The 22,314-nt window shown below is 45.6% G+C and overlaps 1 protein-coding gene across 1 annotated transcript in view; it reads right to left on the bottom strand.

Moving 5' to 3' along the window:
* dnah10 (dynein axonemal heavy chain 10) overlaps positions 1-16,580 on the bottom strand; it is a 54,839-nt gene extending 38,259 nt beyond the window's left edge. The window contains exons 1-33 of the mRNA XM_076997984.1: positions 16,207-16,580; positions 15,899-15,997; positions 15,447-15,565; positions 15,231-15,339; positions 15,026-15,141; positions 14,403-14,625; positions 13,918-14,075; positions 13,282-13,512; positions 12,655-12,845; positions 11,968-12,166; positions 11,561-11,755; positions 10,908-11,078; positions 10,480-10,656; positions 9,945-10,103; positions 9,699-9,853; positions 9,409-9,560; positions 8,783-8,947; positions 8,229-8,436; positions 7,809-7,965; positions 7,142-7,621; positions 6,801-6,959; positions 6,574-6,690; positions 6,368-6,470; positions 5,999-6,177; positions 4,845-5,056; positions 3,895-4,051; positions 3,540-3,773; positions 3,200-3,322; positions 2,801-3,034; positions 2,350-2,573; positions 1,718-1,987; positions 848-1,031; positions 148-282 (exon numbers count right to left, since the gene is read on the bottom strand). Of these exons, the coding sequence (XP_076854099.1) occupies positions 148-282; positions 848-1,031; positions 1,718-1,987; positions 2,350-2,573; positions 2,801-3,034; positions 3,200-3,322; positions 3,540-3,773; positions 3,895-4,051; positions 4,845-5,056; positions 5,999-6,177; positions 6,368-6,470; positions 6,574-6,690; positions 6,801-6,959; positions 7,142-7,621; positions 7,809-7,965; positions 8,229-8,436; positions 8,783-8,947; positions 9,409-9,560; positions 9,699-9,853; positions 9,945-10,103; positions 10,480-10,656; positions 10,908-11,078; positions 11,561-11,755; positions 11,968-12,166; positions 12,655-12,845; positions 13,282-13,512; positions 13,918-14,075; positions 14,403-14,625; positions 15,026-15,141; positions 15,231-15,339; positions 15,447-15,565; positions 15,899-15,997; positions 16,207-16,426 (6,015 nt within the window). The 5' untranslated portion in view covers positions 16,427-16,580. The remainder of the gene's footprint in view (positions 1-147; positions 283-847; positions 1,032-1,717; positions 1,988-2,349; positions 2,574-2,800; positions 3,035-3,199; positions 3,323-3,539; positions 3,774-3,894; positions 4,052-4,844; positions 5,057-5,998; positions 6,178-6,367; positions 6,471-6,573; positions 6,691-6,800; positions 6,960-7,141; positions 7,622-7,808; positions 7,966-8,228; positions 8,437-8,782; positions 8,948-9,408; positions 9,561-9,698; positions 9,854-9,944; positions 10,104-10,479; positions 10,657-10,907; positions 11,079-11,560; positions 11,756-11,967; positions 12,167-12,654; positions 12,846-13,281; positions 13,513-13,917; positions 14,076-14,402; positions 14,626-15,025; positions 15,142-15,230; positions 15,340-15,446; positions 15,566-15,898; positions 15,998-16,206) is intronic.
* Between the last annotated feature and the right edge of the window lie 5,734 nt (positions 16,581-22,314).

Here is a 22,314-nt window from a genome sequence, read left to right as displayed (position 1 = left end):
GCACCCCCATGCAGTCGGGATGGTACATTCGACTATGACATTCATATGACGTCCTCCAATCGAATCAGCGACTATTGCAGGTCACCCCTACTCTAATGTAATGTAATGTAATCACCACAGTGCTGTTATCCAGCGCGGGTGTCTTACCATGTAGTCCATGCCTTCACCACAGTTGGTGACCACACACAGCAGGCCCAGGGCCTTGGCCAGGTCTTTAGTGGACTCAGTCTTCCCCGTACCTGCAGGGCCTGCTGGGGCTCCACCCAGGTACATAGACAGGGCCTACACACACACACACACACACACACACACACACACACATCAAAAACATAGACAGGGCCTACACACACACACACACACACACACACACACACACACATCAAAAACATAGACAGGGCCTACACACACACACACACACACACACACACACACACACGCACACAAACACACACACACACACAATACACAATAAACATCAAGAACATAGTCAGGGCCTACACACACACACACACACACACACACACACACACACACACACACACACATCAAGAACATAGACAGGGCCTATACACACACACACACATCAAAAACATAGACAGGGCCTACACACACACACACACAGACACACACACACACACACAACATACATCAAGAACATAGACAGGGTCTACACACACACACACACACACACACACACACACACACACAACATACATCAAGAACATAGACAGGGCCTACACACACACACACATCAAAAACATAGACAGGGCCTACACACACACACACACAACATACATCAAGAACATAGACAGGGCCTACACACACACACACACACACACACACACACCTGTGTTAGTGTAAGGTAGATGCGGTCGGTGAGTGGGGTGATGACCAGACGCCCATTCAGGCCCATGTACTCGTATCCGTAGGAGAACTGGGCGGAGCACTGGCGTACCAACAAGTCATCGGGCTCCCGATCCCAGTAGAAACGCAACTGGCTCTCCCACTCAAACTCACGAGCGTCAGTGATGCTGCACACAGTGACAGACGCTTTATTTTACCAACTCCACTGAACGACTCTATCCCTTAGGGTCAGGGTGCTCTACACAGTTTAGTGTCTGACTCAGTATGAACTCAGCTCTGACTCTCAGCTCTGACTCAGTATGAACTCAGCTTTGACTCTTAGCTCTGACTCAGTATGGACTCAGCTCTGACTCTCAGTTCTAACTCAGTATGAACTCAGCTCTGACTCAGTATGAACTCAGCTTTGACTCTTAGCTCTGACTCAGTATGAGCTCAGCTCTGATTCTTAGCTCTGACTCAGTATGAACTCAGCTTTGACTCAGTATGAACTCAGCTCTGACTCAGTATAAACTCAGCTCTGACTCAGTATAAACTCAGCTCTGACTCAGTATAAACTCAGCTCTGACTCAGTTAGAACTCAGATCTGACTCAGTTAGAACTCAGATCTGACTCAGTTAGAACTCAGATCTGACTCAGTTAGAACTCAGCTCTGACTCAGTTAGAACTCAGCTCTGACTCAGTTAGAACTCAGCTCTGACTCAGTTAGAACTCAGCTCTGACTCTTAGCACTGATTCAACTGTGACTCAGTCCAGACTTTCAACTTCGACTCTCAGCTGTGACTCCCAAAGTTTACTAATAAACTAATTTAGTTCAGTAGCAGACCAATGACCCCAGAGTGCGAGTATATTTCACCTGTCTCTGACGAAGCTGTCCACGATGTCCCTGGCATGGACGTCTATGATAAGCACGGTGTTGAGTTTTCGTCGGTCGTTCTTCTTCAAGGGCTGTGTGATACGTCTGACCAGGTCATCGATCTGCTGGTGCATTTTTTTGGCATAGAGCTTCAGAGCCTGCTTGTCGCCCGCGGCAATCTTGTGAAAGACGTCCTCCACCTCCCAGGTCCACCACACCTGGTTACCTGCCAGCACCACCATGCCCTGGTAGTCCAGCATCCACTCCACCCTGAGCAACATTGATGTGGTTCAGATCCAAGATCATGCAGTGATTGCACAGATCTAAACTTGATTAGCTGAATTATGTCTCATTTCATGCATTTTAAGGAACTAAATTAAGTTTAAATATTAATTCACCAATTCACTGATCCAAGAATTTCTACAATTTGTGAAATCATGATATGGAATATGCTCCACTGAGCGTTGACTTTGCATAAGAAAAACCACAGTTTTGTTGGTGGGAACATTTCTGTGTGACGACCATTTTACAGAAGCACAAAAGCACCCTGTCGCCTCTGAAGTTTGGTGTATTGGGCCGACGTTCATTGTACTAGGAATGAAGTCGTGTACTGGACTGTGTGACTTTCATACCTGGTCTTGTGATGTGAGTAAAAGTAAATGGCCTCCTTGGTGATGAGTCTGTTGGTCCTTCTCATCTCCAGCAGAACTCCTGTCATCCAGTCCTCTACTCGACCCTCTGCTGGGACGGGCTGCCTCAACTCCAACATCTCGCCCTCCGCAGACACCAGGGCGCCGGCCACCGGCTCGCCGTTCGCCCCCGTGTCAAACCTCAGGGATGCGATGTTGTCGTACATCTGGGGGTTGGAGCAAGAACAGAACTAAGAGAGGGAGCTGGTGAAGGTTCTGTGTGTTGAAGACCTAAGATGAGGTTTCACACACACATGGTCAAGAGTCCTAGAGAGCATAACTTACATAACCCGAGATTAAGGTAAAAAAACTCGCTTGAACCTCCAGGACTCTAAAGTCTGACCTTTAACCTAACCCGAGCCGAACCTCAGGAGTCCCTCACGTGTCTCAGTACCTTTATCATGTGCTCCTGCACGCAGGCCGGATCGCTGCTGCCCAGAATGCTAAGTAGCTCATCGTCCGAGATGAAGAAAAAGCGAGGGAAGGCGTTGCGTTTGGAGTCCAGGTAATCGTTCAGGCCCTTCTGACAGCGCTCCAAACCGTCACTCAGGTTCTGTAGGTCTGTCAAGCGGTTTGGGACCAGGCAGCACCTCTTAATGCCCGGATCCCTCGCCGTGTCCGACATTATCTGCACACACAGACCACTCAGCCGTCTCCCACCTGGCACTTCAGACCGTACGCATCAAGATTCTGGACTTCGCAGGTTAAATCAACATATACGTCCATGGTTGCTGTTTGTCACCAATTTTCACTACAAAGGCTCAGAAGGATGCGTTAGACGTTGGATGCTCACCTTTTTAAACAGTTCGTCAATATTGTCAAACTTAAAGGCTTCCTCGGGCAGCTGGGACCGGATGTCTCCTCCAATGAAGATGCTCTCCAAGTACATCCACTTCCTCTGTACGGCTATCCAAACCTGGACCATTCAGAGGATGAAAACACTTCTTAACCAGTTTATTAAAAGGTAAAACATAACTATATATTATACCATGTTATAATAGATTATATTAACGTACAACTGATGGCTGTGGTGTGAATGCAAAAATCATTTGAGTGACTATCCTTGACGTCTAGGAACAGCAAAGTACAATTGGAGAACTGTAATAATCCAGAGGCTGTTTTCTGCAGCTGACCTCAGTGACCTCACTGATGAGTGACAGGTTCTTCTCCCACTGCTGTATGGTGGCCAGGAAGGGTCCGACGAAGCGGCTGCCCGCCATGCTCTGCAGGTTCACGGCGTTGTCGTCCAGGCCCTGCAGAATCTCGTCCACGGCCCCCAGTATGTAGCCACGCTCCTGCGTGCCTTTGAGGTAGCGCTGCACACTGAACTTCATGCCCTCCCAGGTCTCCATCACCTCCTTCACACCCTGCAGAGAGGGAGAGGAGCACATAACTGCTCTTATGTGTGTGAGAGCAGAGAGCACACTCAACAGAGCTCATGTGCTGGCGCACAGACTGCCCCCTAGAGGGCACTCAGCACTCCTGCACCTTCTCTATGCTGAGCTCTTTGACGGCCGATGTGACGATGTCTCCGATAACGCTGGCGTGCTTGTGCAGCTCCATGGCAAACATGTTCTCCAGGGTGAAGGTGTAGGGGTTCATCTCGAAGTTGGTGCCCGTTCTCTCCATCAGCTCCTTCCAGTGCCTGGGGCAAACACCGGGGGCACCAGTGAAGAGGGGCAGGCAGCACAAACTCAAACGTGCCAGGGGAGTCAGTGAGGAGAGTCAGTGAGGGGAGTCAGTGAGGGGAGTCAGTGAGGGGAGTCAGGGAGGGGAGGAGTCAGTGAGGGGAGTCAGTGAGGGGAGTCAGGGCGGGGAGTCAGGGAGGGGAGTCAGTGAGGGGAGTCAGTGAGGGGAGTCAGGGAGGGGAGTCAGGGAGGGGAGTCAGGGAGGGGAGGAGTCAGTGAGGGGAGTCAGTGAGGGGAGTCAGGGAGGGGAGGAGTCAGTGAGGGGAGTCAGTGAGGGGAGTCAGTGAGGGGAGTCAGGGCGGGGAGTCAGGGAGGGGAGTCAGTGAGGGGAGTCAGTGAGGGGAGTCAGGGAGGGGAGTCAGGGAGGGGAGTCAGGGAGGGGAGGAGTCAGTGAGGGGAGTCAGTGAGGGGAGTCAGGGAGGGGAGGAGTCAGTGAGGGGAGTCAGTGAGGGGAGTCAGTGAGGGGAGTCAGTGAGGGGAGTCAGGGAGGGGAGGAGTCAGTGAGGGGAGTCAGGGCGGGGAGTCAGGGAGGGGAGTCAGTGAGGGGAGTCAGGGCGGGGAGTCAGGGAGGGGAGTCAGTGAGGGGAGTCAGTGAGGGGAGTCAGGGAGGGGAGTCAGGGAGGGGAGTCAGGGAGGGGAGGAGTCAGTGAGGGGAGTCAGTGAGGGGAGTCAGTGAGGGGAGTCAGTGAGGGGAGTCAGGGAGGGGAGTCAGGGAGGGGAGTCAGGGAGGGGAGTAAGGGAGGGGAGTACCTGTCTCTCAGGGCCTCGTTCTTCAGGTCCTGCAGCAGGGGCAGGGAGTCTCTGAACTCTTTCATGCGAGCGTCCAGGAAGAAGGCCACAGGCAGGACTCTGACCTCCTTGGGCAGCTTCCTCAGGCTCTTAATGAAGCTCTCGACTCCCTCCTGGAGGAGCTGGATGTTCAGGTTCATCCACAGAGTCTGAGACCACTCTGTCTTAGCAGCCTGGCACACACACGGAACAAGAGACACACACAGGCACACAGCAGAGCAGACACACACACATTCACACAGTACGAAAGACACACACAGCACAACAAACACACACACACACACACACACACACATTCACATGGTACGAAAGACACACACAGCACAACAAACACACACACACACACATTCACACAGTACGAAAGACACACACAGCACAACAAACACATTCACACAGTACGAAAGACACACAGCACAACAGACAAACACATTCACACAGTACGAAAGACACACACAGATACACACAGCACAGCGGACACACACACAAACAAATTCACACAGTATGAAAGACACACACAGCACAACAGACAAACACACAAACACATTCACACAGTACGAAAGACACACACAGATACACACAGCACTCTGTGAAAAATGTTCACACATTACTGTTTTGGCGTTTCTATTCATGAATCAATATGAATCAGTGATGATATGAATCAATAGCGATATGGATCAATGATGATATGAATCAGTGACAATATGAATCAGTGACGATATGAATCAGTGACGATATGTATCAGTGACAATATGAATCAATGGCGATATGAATCAATGGCGATATGAATCAATGGTGATATGAGTCAGTGACGATATGAGTCAGTGACGATATGAATCAATGGCGATATGAATCAATGGCGATATGAATCAATGGCGATATGAATTAGTGATGATATGAATCAGTGACGATATGAATCAGTGACGATATGAATCAATGGCGATATGAATCAGTGACGATATGAATCAATGACGATATGAATCAGAGACGATATGAATCAATGGCGATATGAATCAATGGTGATATGAATTAGTGATGATATGAATCAATGACGATATGAATCAATGGCGATATGAATCAGTGACGATATGAATCAATGGCGATATGGGGAGTCAGACCTTCTGCGCCTTGTAGATGTCGTAGATCTGCCTCAGTCCACTCATCTCCTGCTGCACACTGAGTAGCTCCGGGTACATGGTGATTGACAGGTCAAACAACTTCTCAGCATTGGCCAGCTCCTGACGGCCCGCCTCCATCTTAGACAGCTCCGTCTCATAGGTGGCCATAACCGCCAGTCCTGAAAACCACAGAAACCAAGGGCAGATCATCAGGACTAATATAGCCCTAGAGTAGAAAATAAGGTAGAATCCCTTTGGGTGGAGACTGCGTACAATTAGGCATAATTGAAACAATAATAATTAAAATAAATTATGCATAATTGTTCAGGAAGTGCTGTGATTGGCTGGGAGCAGTGCAGGTGTGGTTACCTTTCTCCAGGTCATCCCCTGTGGCTCCTGGCCCGTGCATGTTAAAGCTCTCGGTGAAGATGGCCACTTGCTGCTTATACTCACCTACCTGTTCCTTAGTGATCTGACAGAGACGAGATCACACACAAGAACAACACAACACATATCTCAAAGCCCTTGCTGTCATTGGCAGCGGGTATAGTGGAGCTGTTTGGAGAGCTCCTCACCTTGGTGAAGGTCTTCTTCACTTTGCCCAGGCCACGGTCCACCTCCCTGGACTCAGCCACCAGATCTTTCCACACGCTCCCAATTCTGGCTACCGACTGCAGCTCCTTCTCCGGAGCCTGGACAGCAGGCCGCTCAGAACTGCTACACCCGTGTGCTACACCAGTTACGCTACCTCACCTTCTACACCTACATGTACGATCTCCAGCAGCGATCCAGCACAGCTCACCTGCATGCCGTACATGGTCAGAGTCCTGTATCTCTCCTGGATGTCTGTGATCCTCATCTCCACAGTCAGAGACATGTTGCGGATGTTCGAGATGGTGCCAAGGACAAACTTTAGGTCTTGCAGGGTGCCTGGAGTCCTCTTTAAGTCGGCTGACAGTTGCTGTTTACAATGATCAAAAGAACCCCAAATATATTCATTTCAATCCAAGTAAAATCTGGTATCTGCTGTTTACACTGGTTTATTTAATTAAGCCAAAGTCTAACTGAAATCAAATAATCTGAAAATAAAAGCATAAACAAGCAAAATGAAGCATGGAGCGAAGTAAATATCACTTAAATCACCTGCAGCTCACTCTGCAGAGCGTGCAGGTCCTCTCGGGCGGAGGTGTTGAGCAGCCGGCCCAGGGAGGTGAGCCAGGCCTGGGCGTTCTCCTGCACGGTGCGAGCCAGGGGATCCAGGATCAGCCTGATCATGTGCTCGTCCTTTACCATCTGCTGCCGCGCCACCTCCTGGCCAATGAGGGAATAGAACTGCAGCTTCTCGTCGTACATGGCGCACGACGGCTTCTTGGCGGCGAACTTCTCCATGACGATGACCTTGTCGAGCTTCCAGAGGGGCCGGTATCGCTTCCAGCGGTTCAGGTAGCGACCCAGGGAGCCGAGCAGCCGCTGAGCACTCTGGGATACGGCCAGGGCACGCTCGTTCACCTCGGGCAGCTGGCACACGTCGCTGTAGAAACTGAAGACGAGCGGCTCTTCCTCGCCGTCCACGCGCTGGGGTGGGCACTCGATACAAGTGCCACGCATCCACCGGGCAAACCGCTGAAGAGGTGTGGTAAGTGACGGAGCCAGAGCACGAGATGAACATAACAGAAAGTAAATATAACATTAGATTCAACATAACAGATACATAAGCTACTAATGCATACACACACTGTATCTTAAGGCTTTTGTTCCCTGAGGGGACAGGAGAGTGTCAGTGATGTACGGTGGTTCTTGGTGGTCTCACCATGGTGGTCTCCACGCAGTCCCGCACATCCTGCATGAGGAGCCTGTACACCTCACCGTGGTTGGGCTGGAGGACGATCTCAGGGGTGGAATGGACGGCCTCCACCTGGAAGAGCGGCGTGGAGCCCATCAGGGCGGTGTGGAACACCTGTAAGTTTCTGCAACAGAGAGTTCACACATCACCACGTCACACAACACTCATAAACGCATGTCGCTCTGAAGATGCCTTCCTCTGATCGGAGTACAATTTCAGTGTGATTTGAGGACATTTTCAATCAGATCTGAGGACACTCTTCCCCCCTGACACTTTTAGTGTGATCAGACGACACAATCACTTCCCTGTGTCACACCTAGAAGAGGAGCTCAAGCCATGATAAAAACACAAGCTCAACCCAAAGCCCGCGTGGTGTGGAGGTCTTACTTCAGCACCATCTTGGTGAGGGCGTGGTAGGCCTTGCGCTCCCAGTGGGTGTAGTAGTGGGCCATGGCGCTGGCCTGGCTGCTGTTGGTCTTCATGATCAGGCTCTCCATCTTGGTGAGCAGTGGGCCGATGGCTGTGTACTTACTGCTCAGAACGTTCACGTCTCTGACCCGCTCACGCTCCACCAGCTCAAAGAACTCCTTCACACCTACACACACACACACACGCGCGCGCACACACACGCACACACACACACACATACGCGCATACACATACACGCACACACACACACGCACAAACACACACACACACATACACATGCAAACGCACACACACACCGCACACACACACACACACACACACACACACACACACACACACACACACACACACACATACACACACACACACGCATGCACAGTTTCAGTTTGTACTTTTCAACATCTTCAACATAAGCAATAAATACATTTTTCCTTGAGTTTCCCATAACTGTCTGGACATTATTAACAGACACAGATTGAACAGATGTACAGTTGTGCAAAACAAGCCCCTACCTGGCAGAGCACCCGCTTTGTCTGGTAATGGGAATTTAAAGAGATTTGCTGATTCAATGGACTGAAGTTTGTCCTCGATGTCTTTTTCGTTCTTCTGAATCTGGTTGACCAGTGACTCAAACTTTGAGACTGCCTGGCTGCTTCTGCTGATGAACTCGGGAATGCCTACAGGACAGTGAGGACACGGGACATCAAACAGAGACCGGCTGAGATGTCAAATGTACAGCTGTCCATTTCTGTGACATTGTACAGGATCTTAGACCCACTGGAGAAGCTGACCCCCAGAGTCATGGACTATATATGACCTATTTAAGCACAGATTGATGAGCTGGGGTCCCTACTGGGGTCCCAATTGGGGTCCCTCTTGATGTATCTTTCGTTAATTTCACCCAGGGAGTTTCTTATTGCCACTGTCTCCACATGTTTGCTCGTCAGACATTTAGACCCAGACTTTTCCCAAAGCTCCATAAATAAATGTAACTTTGACATCTGGGTCAAATCTCAATTTGAGAATACAATACAGCTACACAGCCCAGAAGATCCAATAATCATTTGTGTTACTGGATGACCACAGGGTGAAACCCTGTGCCTAAGGCGACAGATACAGCAGTGTGGGCTTGACTTGCCCAGAGAGTTCCAGTTCAGTCTTCGCTGTCCAGAACGCATCACTCTCCTCAGCTCCTGGACCTGCTCTGACAGGAGGACGAAGGCCGCCTCATCCAGGCCGTCCATCAGAGCATGGTAGCGGTTCACCACGGTCTTCAGCCCGTCCACATATCTAAGGACAGAAGAAGACACTCGTGTGAGGGTCAATTTAATGTGCCGCATTAGACCTGAAATGGGGTGACACACACAGAAACGCAGGCTGCGATCTCAGACGTTTAGCTGAGACGTCTTTAGCCAAGGTTCCTGATACCTGAGGAACCTGTCCTCCTGCAGGGCCACGTTACGTGCCAGCTCCGGGACTGAGTAGCCCAGCTGTTCCAGGTACTTGGTCTCAGAGATGACCTCCTTCAGCTCGGGGGCAAAGTTCACCACGAAGCGAAGCCCCCTCTCCTGAGAGTCCTTCTCCTGAGAGAGCGCAGACCACACACATGACTAACAGACAACACGGAGGATATACTGTGAGGCCGGGAACCCGTGTGGGTGTGGGGTGTCTGACCGTGTCGGTGCAGACGGCCCCGGAGGCGTCCAGCAGGAGCAGCAGGGCTCTGCTCATGAGCTGGGGGAGCGTGCGCTCCGTCTCCTCCCTCCAACGCTCGTACTTCTCCACCTCGTAGTCCCGCATGCGTACGCCCACTGCCAGGTAGCGCGCCTTGGCCTGCCAACACACCACACCACGTCTCTCTGGGACAACAGGGCACTTGGAGGGAAACACAGCTACTGAATCCTCCACTGACTCGTACTGTATGTCATTTAGTCTTCACAAGACATTTCCCCATTACTGCTGGGAGAATTTACGCCTGGTAGTCATTTAAGGACCAAACTACACTGCACCACGCCGTCTAACAAATCATTCAAGTTTGGCTGTTTGGAATGTTCTAGAAAAAGAGCTCACAAGACAAGTGGGCTAACATTTGCTAGTGATTGTTGAATAATGTTTGGGTCTGTGGCTTACGGTCTGGTTTTTATTCCTTATATCCGGGTAATTTGGAAACACACAGAATGCTTGTATAACTCTATTATAGTTGGCTTACAGCTTTTCCCTGTTCATTCTCCAACATCTCAGGCACCTCCTGGAAGCGGATGACGGTGTTTTTGATGCGATGAAAGAGAGAGCGTTCCCAGTAGATGGCCCCTGCCACAGGAGGCTGGTTCTTATTCAGAGGCGGGTTGTCTTTGTGCTGGACAAACATCTCGTCTATTATGTCCACCTGCAAATGGTTCACAGATTACGCATGAGTGAATCACAGCATCAGAGCTGAGGTTTGACCCTAGTTACTGTCACAGGGTCAGAAAGTAAAAACTCTCAGCAGGGTTTACTTTGCTAAGTAGTTCAAGGCACTGGGTACAATTTATTACTGGAATTACTGGGGGGTACAGAGTTGTGCAAGACTTTTATGGCCCGAGTTCATACAGCACTTTGTTGAGGCTGTGTGTGTTTCATTCACTGAGAGAAAATCACCTCTTTGCAGTACTGAGCCAGGATGTCATTGAACTTCTTCATCATCTGGTTACTGAGGGCTTCTCTGGATCGGATGTGTTTGAACTTCAGCAGCATGTCAAAGGCCGCAGAGGCTGAACGCAGGGTCTTGAATGACTGGTTGATGAAGCTGATGGCCTCTCCCTCAATGTCCTAAACCAACAGGGGACCAACAGCACAAAAATATTCTCAAACAAAGAGGACATTCATCATTTTGGGTGAAAGCACTGATTCTAGAAACAGAGCACACATTCTGGAATGAAGGCATTGACTGCAGAAATAAACAAATTCTAGAACGAAGGCAAAGAATGCAGAATGAAGGTGCTGACTCAAGAATGAAGTACTCGGTTCTAGAATGAAGGTACTGGTTCTAGAATGAAGGACTCGGTTCTAGAATGAAGGCATTGATTATAGACTGAAGGACTCAGTTCTAGAATGAAGGCATTGATTCTAGACTGAAGGACTTGGTTCTAGAATGAAGGCATTGATTCTAGACTGAAGGACTCGGTTCTAGAATGAAGGACTCGGTTCTAGAATGAAGGCATTGATTCTAGACTGAAGGACTCAGTTCTAGAATGAAGGACTTGGTTCTAGAATGAAGGACTCGGTTTTAGAATGAAGGCATTGATTCGCACCCGGACTTTGTTCTTGAAATCCTGCATGACCAGCTTCCAGCTTCCCGTCTTGCGTACATTATAGGGGTCGAAGGTCAGCTCCTGGATGGGCTCAACCAGGCCGTCCACACAGCGCAACACGTCGTCTATGCGCTTCGGCTCACCCGTCACTGCCTTCAGCTCCGGACCAAAGATATTATAAAACTCGTCCAGTGTCTGCAAAAGAGTGACCATGACCTGTTACACACACTGCTAAGCAACAGCTGATCCATCATGTGATTTGTGTGATAAATGCAATTATGTTCATCAGATGTTATGTTATCAGGTGTGTAATCATTTATGATCTAATGTGTGAAAACAGCGCGTGTTCAGTGCACCGTATTGACATGGCCAAGTGTCACTGAACGTTAGTTTGGGGGAGTGTTGACCTGCAGGATGTTGTAGAGGTCCTGGCAGATCGAGGCCATGTAGTCCGTCTTCTCAAAGAGCTTCCTGCGATCAAACTCCCAGCGCGCGTCCCTGCCCGACGTCTCGATCCTGGCTCGGACGTCGAAGTAGCAGGTCTTCCACTGGTCCAGGATCCGCTTGCCATCCAGGGCTTTGGCCTTGGCCACGTCGCGCCTGTCTCTGCACCAGCAGGAACAACACGTAGAGGCTCTATAACGCTCCCCCCCAATTCACACTTCAACTAGACAACAATCGGCTTTTAGCAGAACACTTTGGTGTCGGCTAAAATACACTAATTGGGTTTATTAAATATTGTAGATTTTGGTTTCTGGTTTGAGCCAAGGACCTCGCAGAAGCAAGACCTCACAGAGTACTACAACTTATGGGCCAAAATATCAAACATTGCACTGTAGCGCCTCCTTCAGGTCAAGCAATGTCATTTCATAGAGCAGTACAAAGATTGTAGTGCAAAGAAGCACAAAGTTTGAATATGCACAAAACTGCACCAAATGGGTAGGCATGTTAAAATGTCTGTTCAACACATCATATGTATTGATGTATCACACCTTATGCGAAAAGTTTTCACATTAGTTCTTGTATAAAGTTTCTGCTCTGCATCATAGCCACAGTTTAGAAACCGAACCTTCTGTGCCGGCGTGTGAACTCACTTGAAGAGCACGTGGACGTTGACGACGCGTGCCACCCTCTCTGCCAGCTCCCAGGCGATGCGCTCCATCAGAGGGACCATGCGCTCGTCTGTGTTGTAGTGGCTGGAGATCACCCACACCATCCTCAGCCCGTTCATCATCAGAGGGATGGTGTCCAGGATCACGCCGAAATTGAGCCCTGTCGCTAGGTTCTGAAATTGCAACGCATCCATACGATGGTTTACGTGGCGCTCTGTTTTATGTTTCCAGTGATGCAAAGTGTTAAACGTAAGAATGGCTCTAATAAAATCAACTGTTCTGAGATGAAAAGGAAGTCTATAGATCTTACAGGAGAGGCAGCAGAGGCCCCGCCCATTTAAAGGACAGACAGTAGAAGCCACTTCCCCTCAAAAGAAGATATGCAGTAAAAGCACTTTTAAAAAATAATATAGGCAGCAGAAGCTCCTCCCACTAACCTAAAAGTTGTACAGGTAGCAGAAGCCCCGCCCACTTAAAGGATAGACAGTAGAAGCCACCCCCTCAAAAGAACATATACAGTAAAAGCACTTTTTAAAAATAATATATGCAGCAGAAGCTCATCCCACTAACCTAAAAGTTGTACAGGTAGCAGAAGCCCCGCCCACTCACCTTAAAGTGCCTCTCCAGGGTGCCAAGGAAGCGAACGTTCTGTGTGGCCTCCACATGGTAGATGGTCAGCTCAGTCACAGTCAAGTCCAGGTTCTGCACGGTGACGGGGTCGGCAAGGGTCATGACCTCCAGGATCTTCTTCACCGGCGGAAGCTTGAGCTGCTCGCTGAGGGCACTCAGAACAGCGGCTCGCTCACGCCAGAAATCTACCTCCGCCATTGGACCCGGGGCCTGGGTGTCAGGAGAGATACCAGCAACACTGCCATCTTGTGGATCGTTTGAAAAACTTTTTTTAAACTTGTTTTATTGCGTGATGCGTTAACAACTGGAATTTTGTTAGTTTTGAAGTCACAATTGTCACAATTGTCATTTCAACGTTTGTTCATTTATTCATGTGTCTTCCAATAGTTTAAGAGCACGTTGGATTACAATGTGTGCGTCATTGATAATCCAGATGAATTTGATTACTTTTAAGGGGGTTGAATACTTATTCAAGTAACTTTGTCACACTATATACACATCGCTACCTTCTTTTAAATATGTAGCATTCATCCAATTTAGTATATAAATGAACACACACAGAATGCACCAATAGGGAAGGCCAGCCTGATAAACTGTTCAGTGACCACATCACACCTGGGGCTTCTTCTTCTGCTGTTCCTCGATGACGATGGTGATGTGAGCCTGCCAGTTCATCACGACCTGCTCCAGCATCTCCACTGCCTGTGGATTGGCCAAGAGGGTCTCCACGTCCTGATCCAGGTTCATGTCTGGGATGTGTAGTTTGATCTCACCTACAGAAGAACAGAACAGTGAAGGAGCACTCATTTCTGCAAGAGCCAGATAGCCCTGTGAGCATTACTTCCATTATAGCCACAACACAAGATCAGCAACAGCTAAAAAATAAGCACAGTACAACACAAAAATAAAAAAATTGTTAGTGCATTTATATACTAGGCTTCTGCAGTGTCAATATTGTAGGAGCTGCTGTTACAGTAATTATTACAACTACTACTACCACCATTAATAATCATAACAAAAATAAATAAAATAAAAACCACAATCATAATAATACGTCTTTTCTGTGGTGGACAGGAAGTGACAGAGCTGCTTAAACACACCCTCGAGCTGTTGCTGAGTCCTGTCTGTGTGGCTTAGGAACTTGTGAGCGCTGTTGAGAAGTTCGTCTCGGATCAGTAGCATGCCATGGGCCTCCACCTGCACCTGCTGCCTCTCATCCTTCAGTTCAGTGGCCACATCCCCGCCCTCAGAGCCTGGCGCCACCTGCTGGTAGCCTCCGTGAGTGAGCTTCAGCTGGTTCACTGACAGTAGGGGGGTGTGTACCTGCAGGAATCGATCTATTTGGAAACTATGACCCAGAAATACATATTCAGCAACATTCTCATTCCTGCACAGAACTGTACTAAATACTCTTGTTTCCTGTATGGACTTAATCTTTTATTCCCAAAGGCCTGTAATGTGACACTGAGCTATATCATCCTCTGAGGAGAACTGTAGAGAAGATTATCCCACAAGATTATTTAGACTTTATCTCTTATGTTGGAATAATGCATCCTTGGAGTTCTCTGAGATTCTGTAATGTAACCTGTAATGTAAGTTATCTGAGATATTCTACTGAATTGGTTCTAGAACAGACTGTGGTGAAGTGTGGTTAATAGAGAATCATTTGTGTTTGTCACTGTGGTTTAATGCGGTGTTGGTTTCCTGTTGGTGCGTCACACACGTGTTTGAGTGTGTTCCTGAGCAGGAGCAGAGAGTGGCCTCTGATCACGCCCAGTTCCAGAAGCCTGGGCATCAGGTCGTCCGCCTCCTTCAGATCCACCGGCTCCACGATAGTTTCTGAAACAATCATCACGCAGTCTTCATTCGTGTGGGCAGTTTAGGCCCAACCTCCTCACCAACACGTCCTGCTGGTCCTGGCTACCCACCCTTGGTGCTGCGCAGGAAGTAGACCACGCTGGACTTCAGGAACCTTTCAGGGATACAGTTCACTGCTACGTGCAGCTCTACATGGTAAACAGTCTGTATCTCCACTCTCTGCCAGGAGGAGGAATAAAAAGATTTGGGATGAAAATAAAAGCTAAACCAGTAAAGACAAAATAAAAGTCATTCTTTGTGGTCAAAATGAAGGAATGGAGAATTACGGAGACAGAAAGCTGGTCTTCTGGCATGGTCTCTGTGTTGTCCTCGGTTACGGCACCTTCTACAGGGTAAACAGACTCCTCCCTGTGACTCCTTGAAGACTCACGCCCTTTCTTCTTCTCTTCAGTCAGACAAACCCCAGAGGACCAATAACAAACACAACATAACAGCGGTTTTCAGGGCCCATGATCACAGCCCAGCTTAGCTGAGAAAGTGCGTTCAGAGTGGTAACTGCTCTGCTGTTGTATGACGATCTTCGTGAACGACTTCTGCATGACAAAGTGGTGTGCCCTTGTTTATGATAATACAGGCCTCATTACATTTTACTGATCATAGCAGTTTGTGAATATTGTGAGTATAAGTCTTTTATGCCACTGGGTCCCTGTCCTCACATAGCCCAACACTGCACGTTAGTGTAGGTGCAGTAATACATTTTGATTTAGTACAGACTCACTCTCTGTAGGAGACTTCCCTCTCTCTGACACGGGGCTGTCAGGGGGCTTGGCAGATACAGACCTACACGCCTCGCTTCCAATTTCTTCATGCACAGGAACTTTGTGCATGATCCATCAGGCAGTAAGAAACCACAAGAAAACCTGTTATCAATGCACTTATCACAGCACTAAACCACTGATATTCAGGTGGCTGGTATTTATCTATCTAGATAATCAACTCATCACAGCTACCCAACTTTACTCAGCCTGTTATCAAGTAGGCTTGGGCAGATTTCTCCAGTGTGTTGATAGATTGCTGAACGGTTACCTATAGGAACAATCACTTCAACCTCCTCCTCTCTCGTCTGCTTGAAAAACAGAAGAACCGACGCTGATTTTTCGTCAGTAACTTCGTTTAAAAACTTTATTATTTTTTGTTCATCTTCGTCGCGGTTAAGCAACTTTTCAAAACAACGCGGGTCAGGCAGGTCAAAACATGCTACAACTGTGTTTCGAATCCATTCTATTCGTGGGTCGTCGAGAGCCATGTTACATCTATGTTTAAGATGAGTGTAAATTACAAAAGTGAACTACGACAAAAACAATAATATTCATTTCCACACTAGCATGAGAAGTAGCGAGCTAGCCAGTTCGCTAACAGGTGCAACGCAGTTTGAGGTTTCCACGACAACCCGTGGCGGACATTGACAGCGCCACTTTGTTCACCGATATAGTTAATGTCAAAATAAAAGGCTCCTACTGGAAATTATAAGCGTTTATATGTCCAACTTCTCATTGACGCAAATGTCGAATCAGCCAGTCATATATCTCAATGCATTTGCAATGCAAATTTTGTCATTATACATGTCATTATACATTATACTATATAACCCTTATAAGGTAAATAAGATTGAGAGTTTCTTAACTAAAAGCAAATCTAAACAGGAATGTTTTGAGACTGTTCTTGAAACTATTCAGGGATGAAATGGCTCTGAGCTCTTCAGGAAGAGAATTCCAGAGCTTTGGGCCATAGTGGCTAAAAGCACCCTCGCCAATCTTTAATCGGCTTTGAGGAATCACCAGTAGATTACTGTTTGAAGACCTGAGAGACCTGACTGGAACATATCTAACCATCATTTCACTGAGGTAAAGAGGGGCAAGACCATGAAGACATTTAAAAACCATGACTAGAACCTTAAAATCTATTCTAAAGCTGACAGGTAACCAGTGCAGTGAGTGGAGTGCAGGTGTAATATGATCTCTCTTTCTCCTGCGGGTCAGAACCCTTGCAGCAGCGTTCTGAACTCGCTGTAGGTGCGAAATAGAGCTCTTTGGAAGAGCAGATAGAACAGCGTTACAATAATCTAGCCTTGATGTGATAAATGCATGGATAAGTTTTTCACTGTCAGCAGGAGACAGCATATCTCGGACCTTAGCGATGTTTCGAAGGTGAAAGTAAGCTGTCTAGTGTTGTCACGATACTAAGAATTACAACTTCGATACGATACTTTAAAAAGTATTGAAATTCGATACGATTTTCGATACCAAAGTCAGATACTGTGCTCATTTCCGTTTTAAAGGCTTTTTATTTATTTTTTATAAACAAACAAATGAATATTGTATTTTGTTTCACAAATGTCAAATAAATAAAAGGTGTAGTCCCTACCACATTAAAACAGAAAAATAAATAATTGCACATTAATATAAATTAACAAAAATAATAGTAGTGCACTCTGGAATTCACATTTAGAAGTTAAAAAAGGCTAGTGCAAAAAGTGTATTTTAAGTATACTTTAAACAACTTTAACTCTTTAAGTAACTAAAACTTCAGTATTAGAGTTCAGTATTCATAGATGATTGATCCATTGTAGTACGATCACTCTTTTTTTCTCCCTGTATGCTGTCGCACTTACGGCTCTTAAACCAAGAATATGACATTTGCTAGGATACCATAATCAGACACATAATTTTGTATGCTATAATACTAGAAATGGGAATAATCACCAACCTCTTGGAATGTTTTGTACAAATATGCGTGCCTTCAGGTGTTTGGCCAGGTTCGTTGTGTTAAGCTAGGTTTAAACTTTCGCGAGTGACCGTAGCGCGCAAGTCCGCACACCTTGTCCGCGTGCTTGAAAATGCTTGAAACAAATAGCTGTCTGACTGAACTGTTCTCTTGTATTACGTTAACAAATACGAGCCTCTTGTAATTCCAGGACGAAACATGAGAGAACGTGAAGACATTAAAATTGAGCGTTTTGAAAATAAACAACCATTAAATAATGTGATAAAAAAGCGAATAATTTCGAGTATATGTATAAATATTTAACTAAAGTTTAACGTGCTGGGAAATATTGAAATGGACCTTGAAAGTGACGTACAAGTGCTTTAATTCCACCTTGTTGGTGTATGAACCCTACAAACATGACTGTTCATTGCGCTGCGGCGCGCGCTAAGTTACAAAATTCTAGAGGTGCACGACCTCGCGAATTGACAGAGCGCGAGGCTACCGCGATTACATCATTTTCACCGCGCGGACCCTCGCGCTGCTCGCGGCGCGTCAGGTATAAACCAGGCTTTAGCGCCCTTCGTTGAAATGTTCCGAAAGCACCGCCTGCAAACTGGCTTGTTCATGTCCTTCGGTTTTCCATCTGTATCTGCTTCGAATCCAAAGTATTTCCACACAGCACTTCTGCTGCTTTCCTTGTTTAATTAAGACGAGCTGCGAACACACTGCGTTTGTTTTAGCTGCCATTTCAGCATTACCAACTGTTCTGTGCATTATGGCACCTTGGGTGGGTCAAACGAAAGCGCATTTTATGTAAAAAGAATCGATTGGCTCCTTTGGTTGGTACAGCTTTAAAGCACCGTTTGCAGACCGGTTTTGATGTGTCCACGGGGTTGCCATGACTGTCTGAAATGTATGCAAATAATTCCATATTTCGCTTCGTGCGTGTAGTTTTTCAACAAGCTGAGGACGGTCCGCAATATTGCTTGTATTATCAGCCATCGTACACGGTTTCTTCTTATTCTGCAGAGAGGAGGCAAGCGCTGCACTGCTGTACGCGCACACTGCCCCCGTGTGGCACTCTTTGGAAATACTGCTCTTAAAAAAAAAAAAAAAAAAAAAAAAACGCACTTAGTCCTATAGCACCGATACTAAGCAAACTGGGTATAGTACCGTTTTTAATGACGAAGTATCGCGATACTACTCTAGTATCGGTATACCGTGCAACACTAAAGCTGTCTTGCATGTAGTCATGATGTGTGATTTGAAGCTGAGCTCATTATCAAAGGTGACTCCCAGGTTCTTAACACATTGTCTGGCATTCAGATTCATTTGATTTAAATAAGTCTGGACATCATTCCTTTGTGAATCACTGCCAAGAACAAGAACCTCTGTCTTCTGTTTATTTAACTGCAGAAAATTGTCAGACATCCATGTCTGTATATTATCTATGAAGTCAAACAGTGAGCAAATTGATTTTAGGGCTTTAGGTTCTAGTGAAATATAAATTTGAGTGTCATCTGCATATTGATGATAACTAATACCATGTTTATTAATGATATGTGCTAACGGAAGCATATATAGGTTGAATAGTAACGGCCCAAGAATTGATCCTTGGGGGATGCCACAAGTTATTTTTTGATGTGTGGAGGAAGAGGTACCTAATTGCTACATAGTAATCACGCCCAGTTAGGTACGATCTAAACCAGTCTAAGACTAAGCCACTAAGGCCAGCTCTGTAGTCGATCAAGAAGTATATCATGATCAATGGTGTCAAAAGCGGCGCTTAAATCTAGCAGAAAAAGGACTGAGAGTTTGCCTGCATCCTTGTTCAATCTCAAGTCATTTACTACCTTAACTAGGGCTGTTTCAGTGCTGTGGAGAGCTCTGAAACCAGATTGAAAAGTGTCATTTATTTGATTTACATTGACATAGTCATTCAACTGGATTGACACTACTTTTTCAATGATTTTGCTAAGAAAGGAAAGGTTAGATATAGGTCGATAATTATTGAGAATTGTGGGATCAAGATTTCTGTTCTTTAATAGTGGTTTAACCATTGCAGTTTTAAAAATTTTGGGGAATTCACCCAATTGCAGAGACTGATTAACAATCGTTAGAACTTCATTTGCTAATGAGCTCAGAACTTGCTTGAAAAAGCACGTTGGTAAAGGGTCCAGTTCACAAGTAGTGGATTTTAGTGATGAAATCACATCAAGTAGTGTTACCATGTCAACGTCTTGGAAATGAGACATTTTGAAGTTAGGCTGAGTAACTGATATAAGGGTTGATAGGGTTGATAATCTATTAGTGCTTGTTGCTATGTTCTGCCTTATACTAATACATATATTGCAAACTCATCACATTTTTCAACTGAAACAGTCTCAGGGAAGACACAGGAGGTGGGGTTTACTAGCTGATCTATATTTCTGAACAAGACAGCTGAGTTATTATTGGATGAATTGATTAAGGTAGAGAAATATTTTTTCCTTGCTGATTTCAATTCACTGTTGTAATTCTGCAATGTTGTTTTATAAATATCAAAATGTACTTGCAATTGACCTTCGCCCACGTCTCTCAGCCTGCCTACAATCTTGCCTAAATTTTACAATAGATGGAGTGTTTCCGGGCATCTTAATTTTACCAGAGATAATTTTAGTTACCTTTGGTGCCACAGCATCAATACAGTTCCTAACTCTGTGTGTGAATGTTTCAACTAGCTCATTCCCATTTTCTGAAAGAGGAGGGGGGGACTGTATCATGTCTGTGAAGGCCACGGCACTGCCAGCACTGAGATAACGCTTGGTTATTGTGCGCTTTTCACTGAGTGTTCTAGTAGATAATGACATATTGAAAAATACACCAAAATGGTCAGAGATTGCAACATCAGTAATTTCAGTATTATTAACCTCTATATGTTTAGAAATGATCAAATCTAAAATGTGGCCATGCTTATGAGTTGGGCCTGATACATGCTGTATGAGATCAAAAGAGTTAAGCATCCTCATGAATTCTGAAGTGATTGGATTTGTGGATATATCCATGTGAATATTAAAATCCCCAGCAATTAAAACATAACCAAAATCAATTAAAATCCTTGAAAGCATTTCTTCAAAATCTTCAAGAAAATCTGTATGTAGTCTGGGAGGATGATAGATAACAATCAGAAGAACTGAATAAGTACTGTTGAGTTGTACTGCAAGATATTCAAACGTAGGATGTTCCCCTAATGCATATATTCTATGCCACAAATAAGGCATAGAATATATATATAAAAAAATAAAATAAATAAAAAAACAAAACGAAGGAAAACTGACAATGTTTTGTAAGGGTACAAAACATTGTCAGTTTTCCTTCGTTTTGTTTTTTTTTTGTTTTATATATATATATATATATATATATATATATATATATATATATATATATATATATATATATATATATATATTCTATGTCTTATTTGTGTGCCCTGTGTTAGTCACTGTTGGTGTTGAGCAATGCAAATATTCCAAAGTGACGACGCTTTTTGTTTTTTCAGATTGGTACACAATAAACTATGAGTGTGGAAACGAGTGAGTGTGTGAGTCTACCATCTAACGCAACGCAGTTATATATATTTGCACAAGTACTTTGTCCTATTTTAGAATACATAAGGCACTACTGTGCATAATGTACTAATATACTACTGACTTGGCTGTGGTGGGAACAGGAAACCATTTCACCGCTGTTACTGTCCTCATATTGTAACTGTGATCAAGAGCAGATCCACTCCTTAGAAATACCAGTTACAGATCCACTTTTCCAAATCCATAATATCGATTTTATGACTGAAGCTGTGGGCTGGTGAAAATTTTAACATGGTCCATGATATATAATTGTGAAAAGTGCATATATTGAAATTTACAGAAATCAATTATTTATTGAATCAATTAATACATTGATTGAATAATACAAAAATACAGAAACCAAGCTGAAAAAAGTGGAAAGCAAGAGCTTTCAAATGAGATACCAAACAACTCAAACTAGTCAACAAAGTGCTCTGGCCTGACCCAGCCCAAGAAGTCCTTTGATTTTTGTCCCTTTTACTGTAGTATAATATACTGCAGTACAGTGTAAACAAATAGTTTGGCCCAGAACATTGTGTTTTCCATTTGTTTGCAGTTCTGATTAAATATATAGTCTATAGTAAACATTTGTGTAATGTGTATATTGAGAAGAAAATGTCTGAGTTATAACAAGTTAAACACATAAAATTTTGAAAAAATCCAATTCTGATTTTAAGAAATGAACATGGGAGCCAATGGGGCAGTTTTCTGTGCCTAGTGCCAAACAAATACTCGTAACACTAAAACAAATTAATAAGATGACCTGTTGGTTTCAGAAAGGACGTGTTTCTCTACCATTTAAAATTCAAATGGTGTTCCTAGC

Source organism: Brachyhypopomus gauderio, chromosome 3, assembly GCF_052324685.1.
Source record: "Brachyhypopomus gauderio isolate BG-103 chromosome 3, BGAUD_0.2, whole genome shotgun sequence".
NCBI classification, from domain to species: domain Eukaryota; kingdom Metazoa; phylum Chordata; class Actinopteri; order Gymnotiformes; family Hypopomidae; genus Brachyhypopomus; species Brachyhypopomus gauderio.
This window is presented reverse-complemented; position numbering and strand designations above follow the sequence as displayed.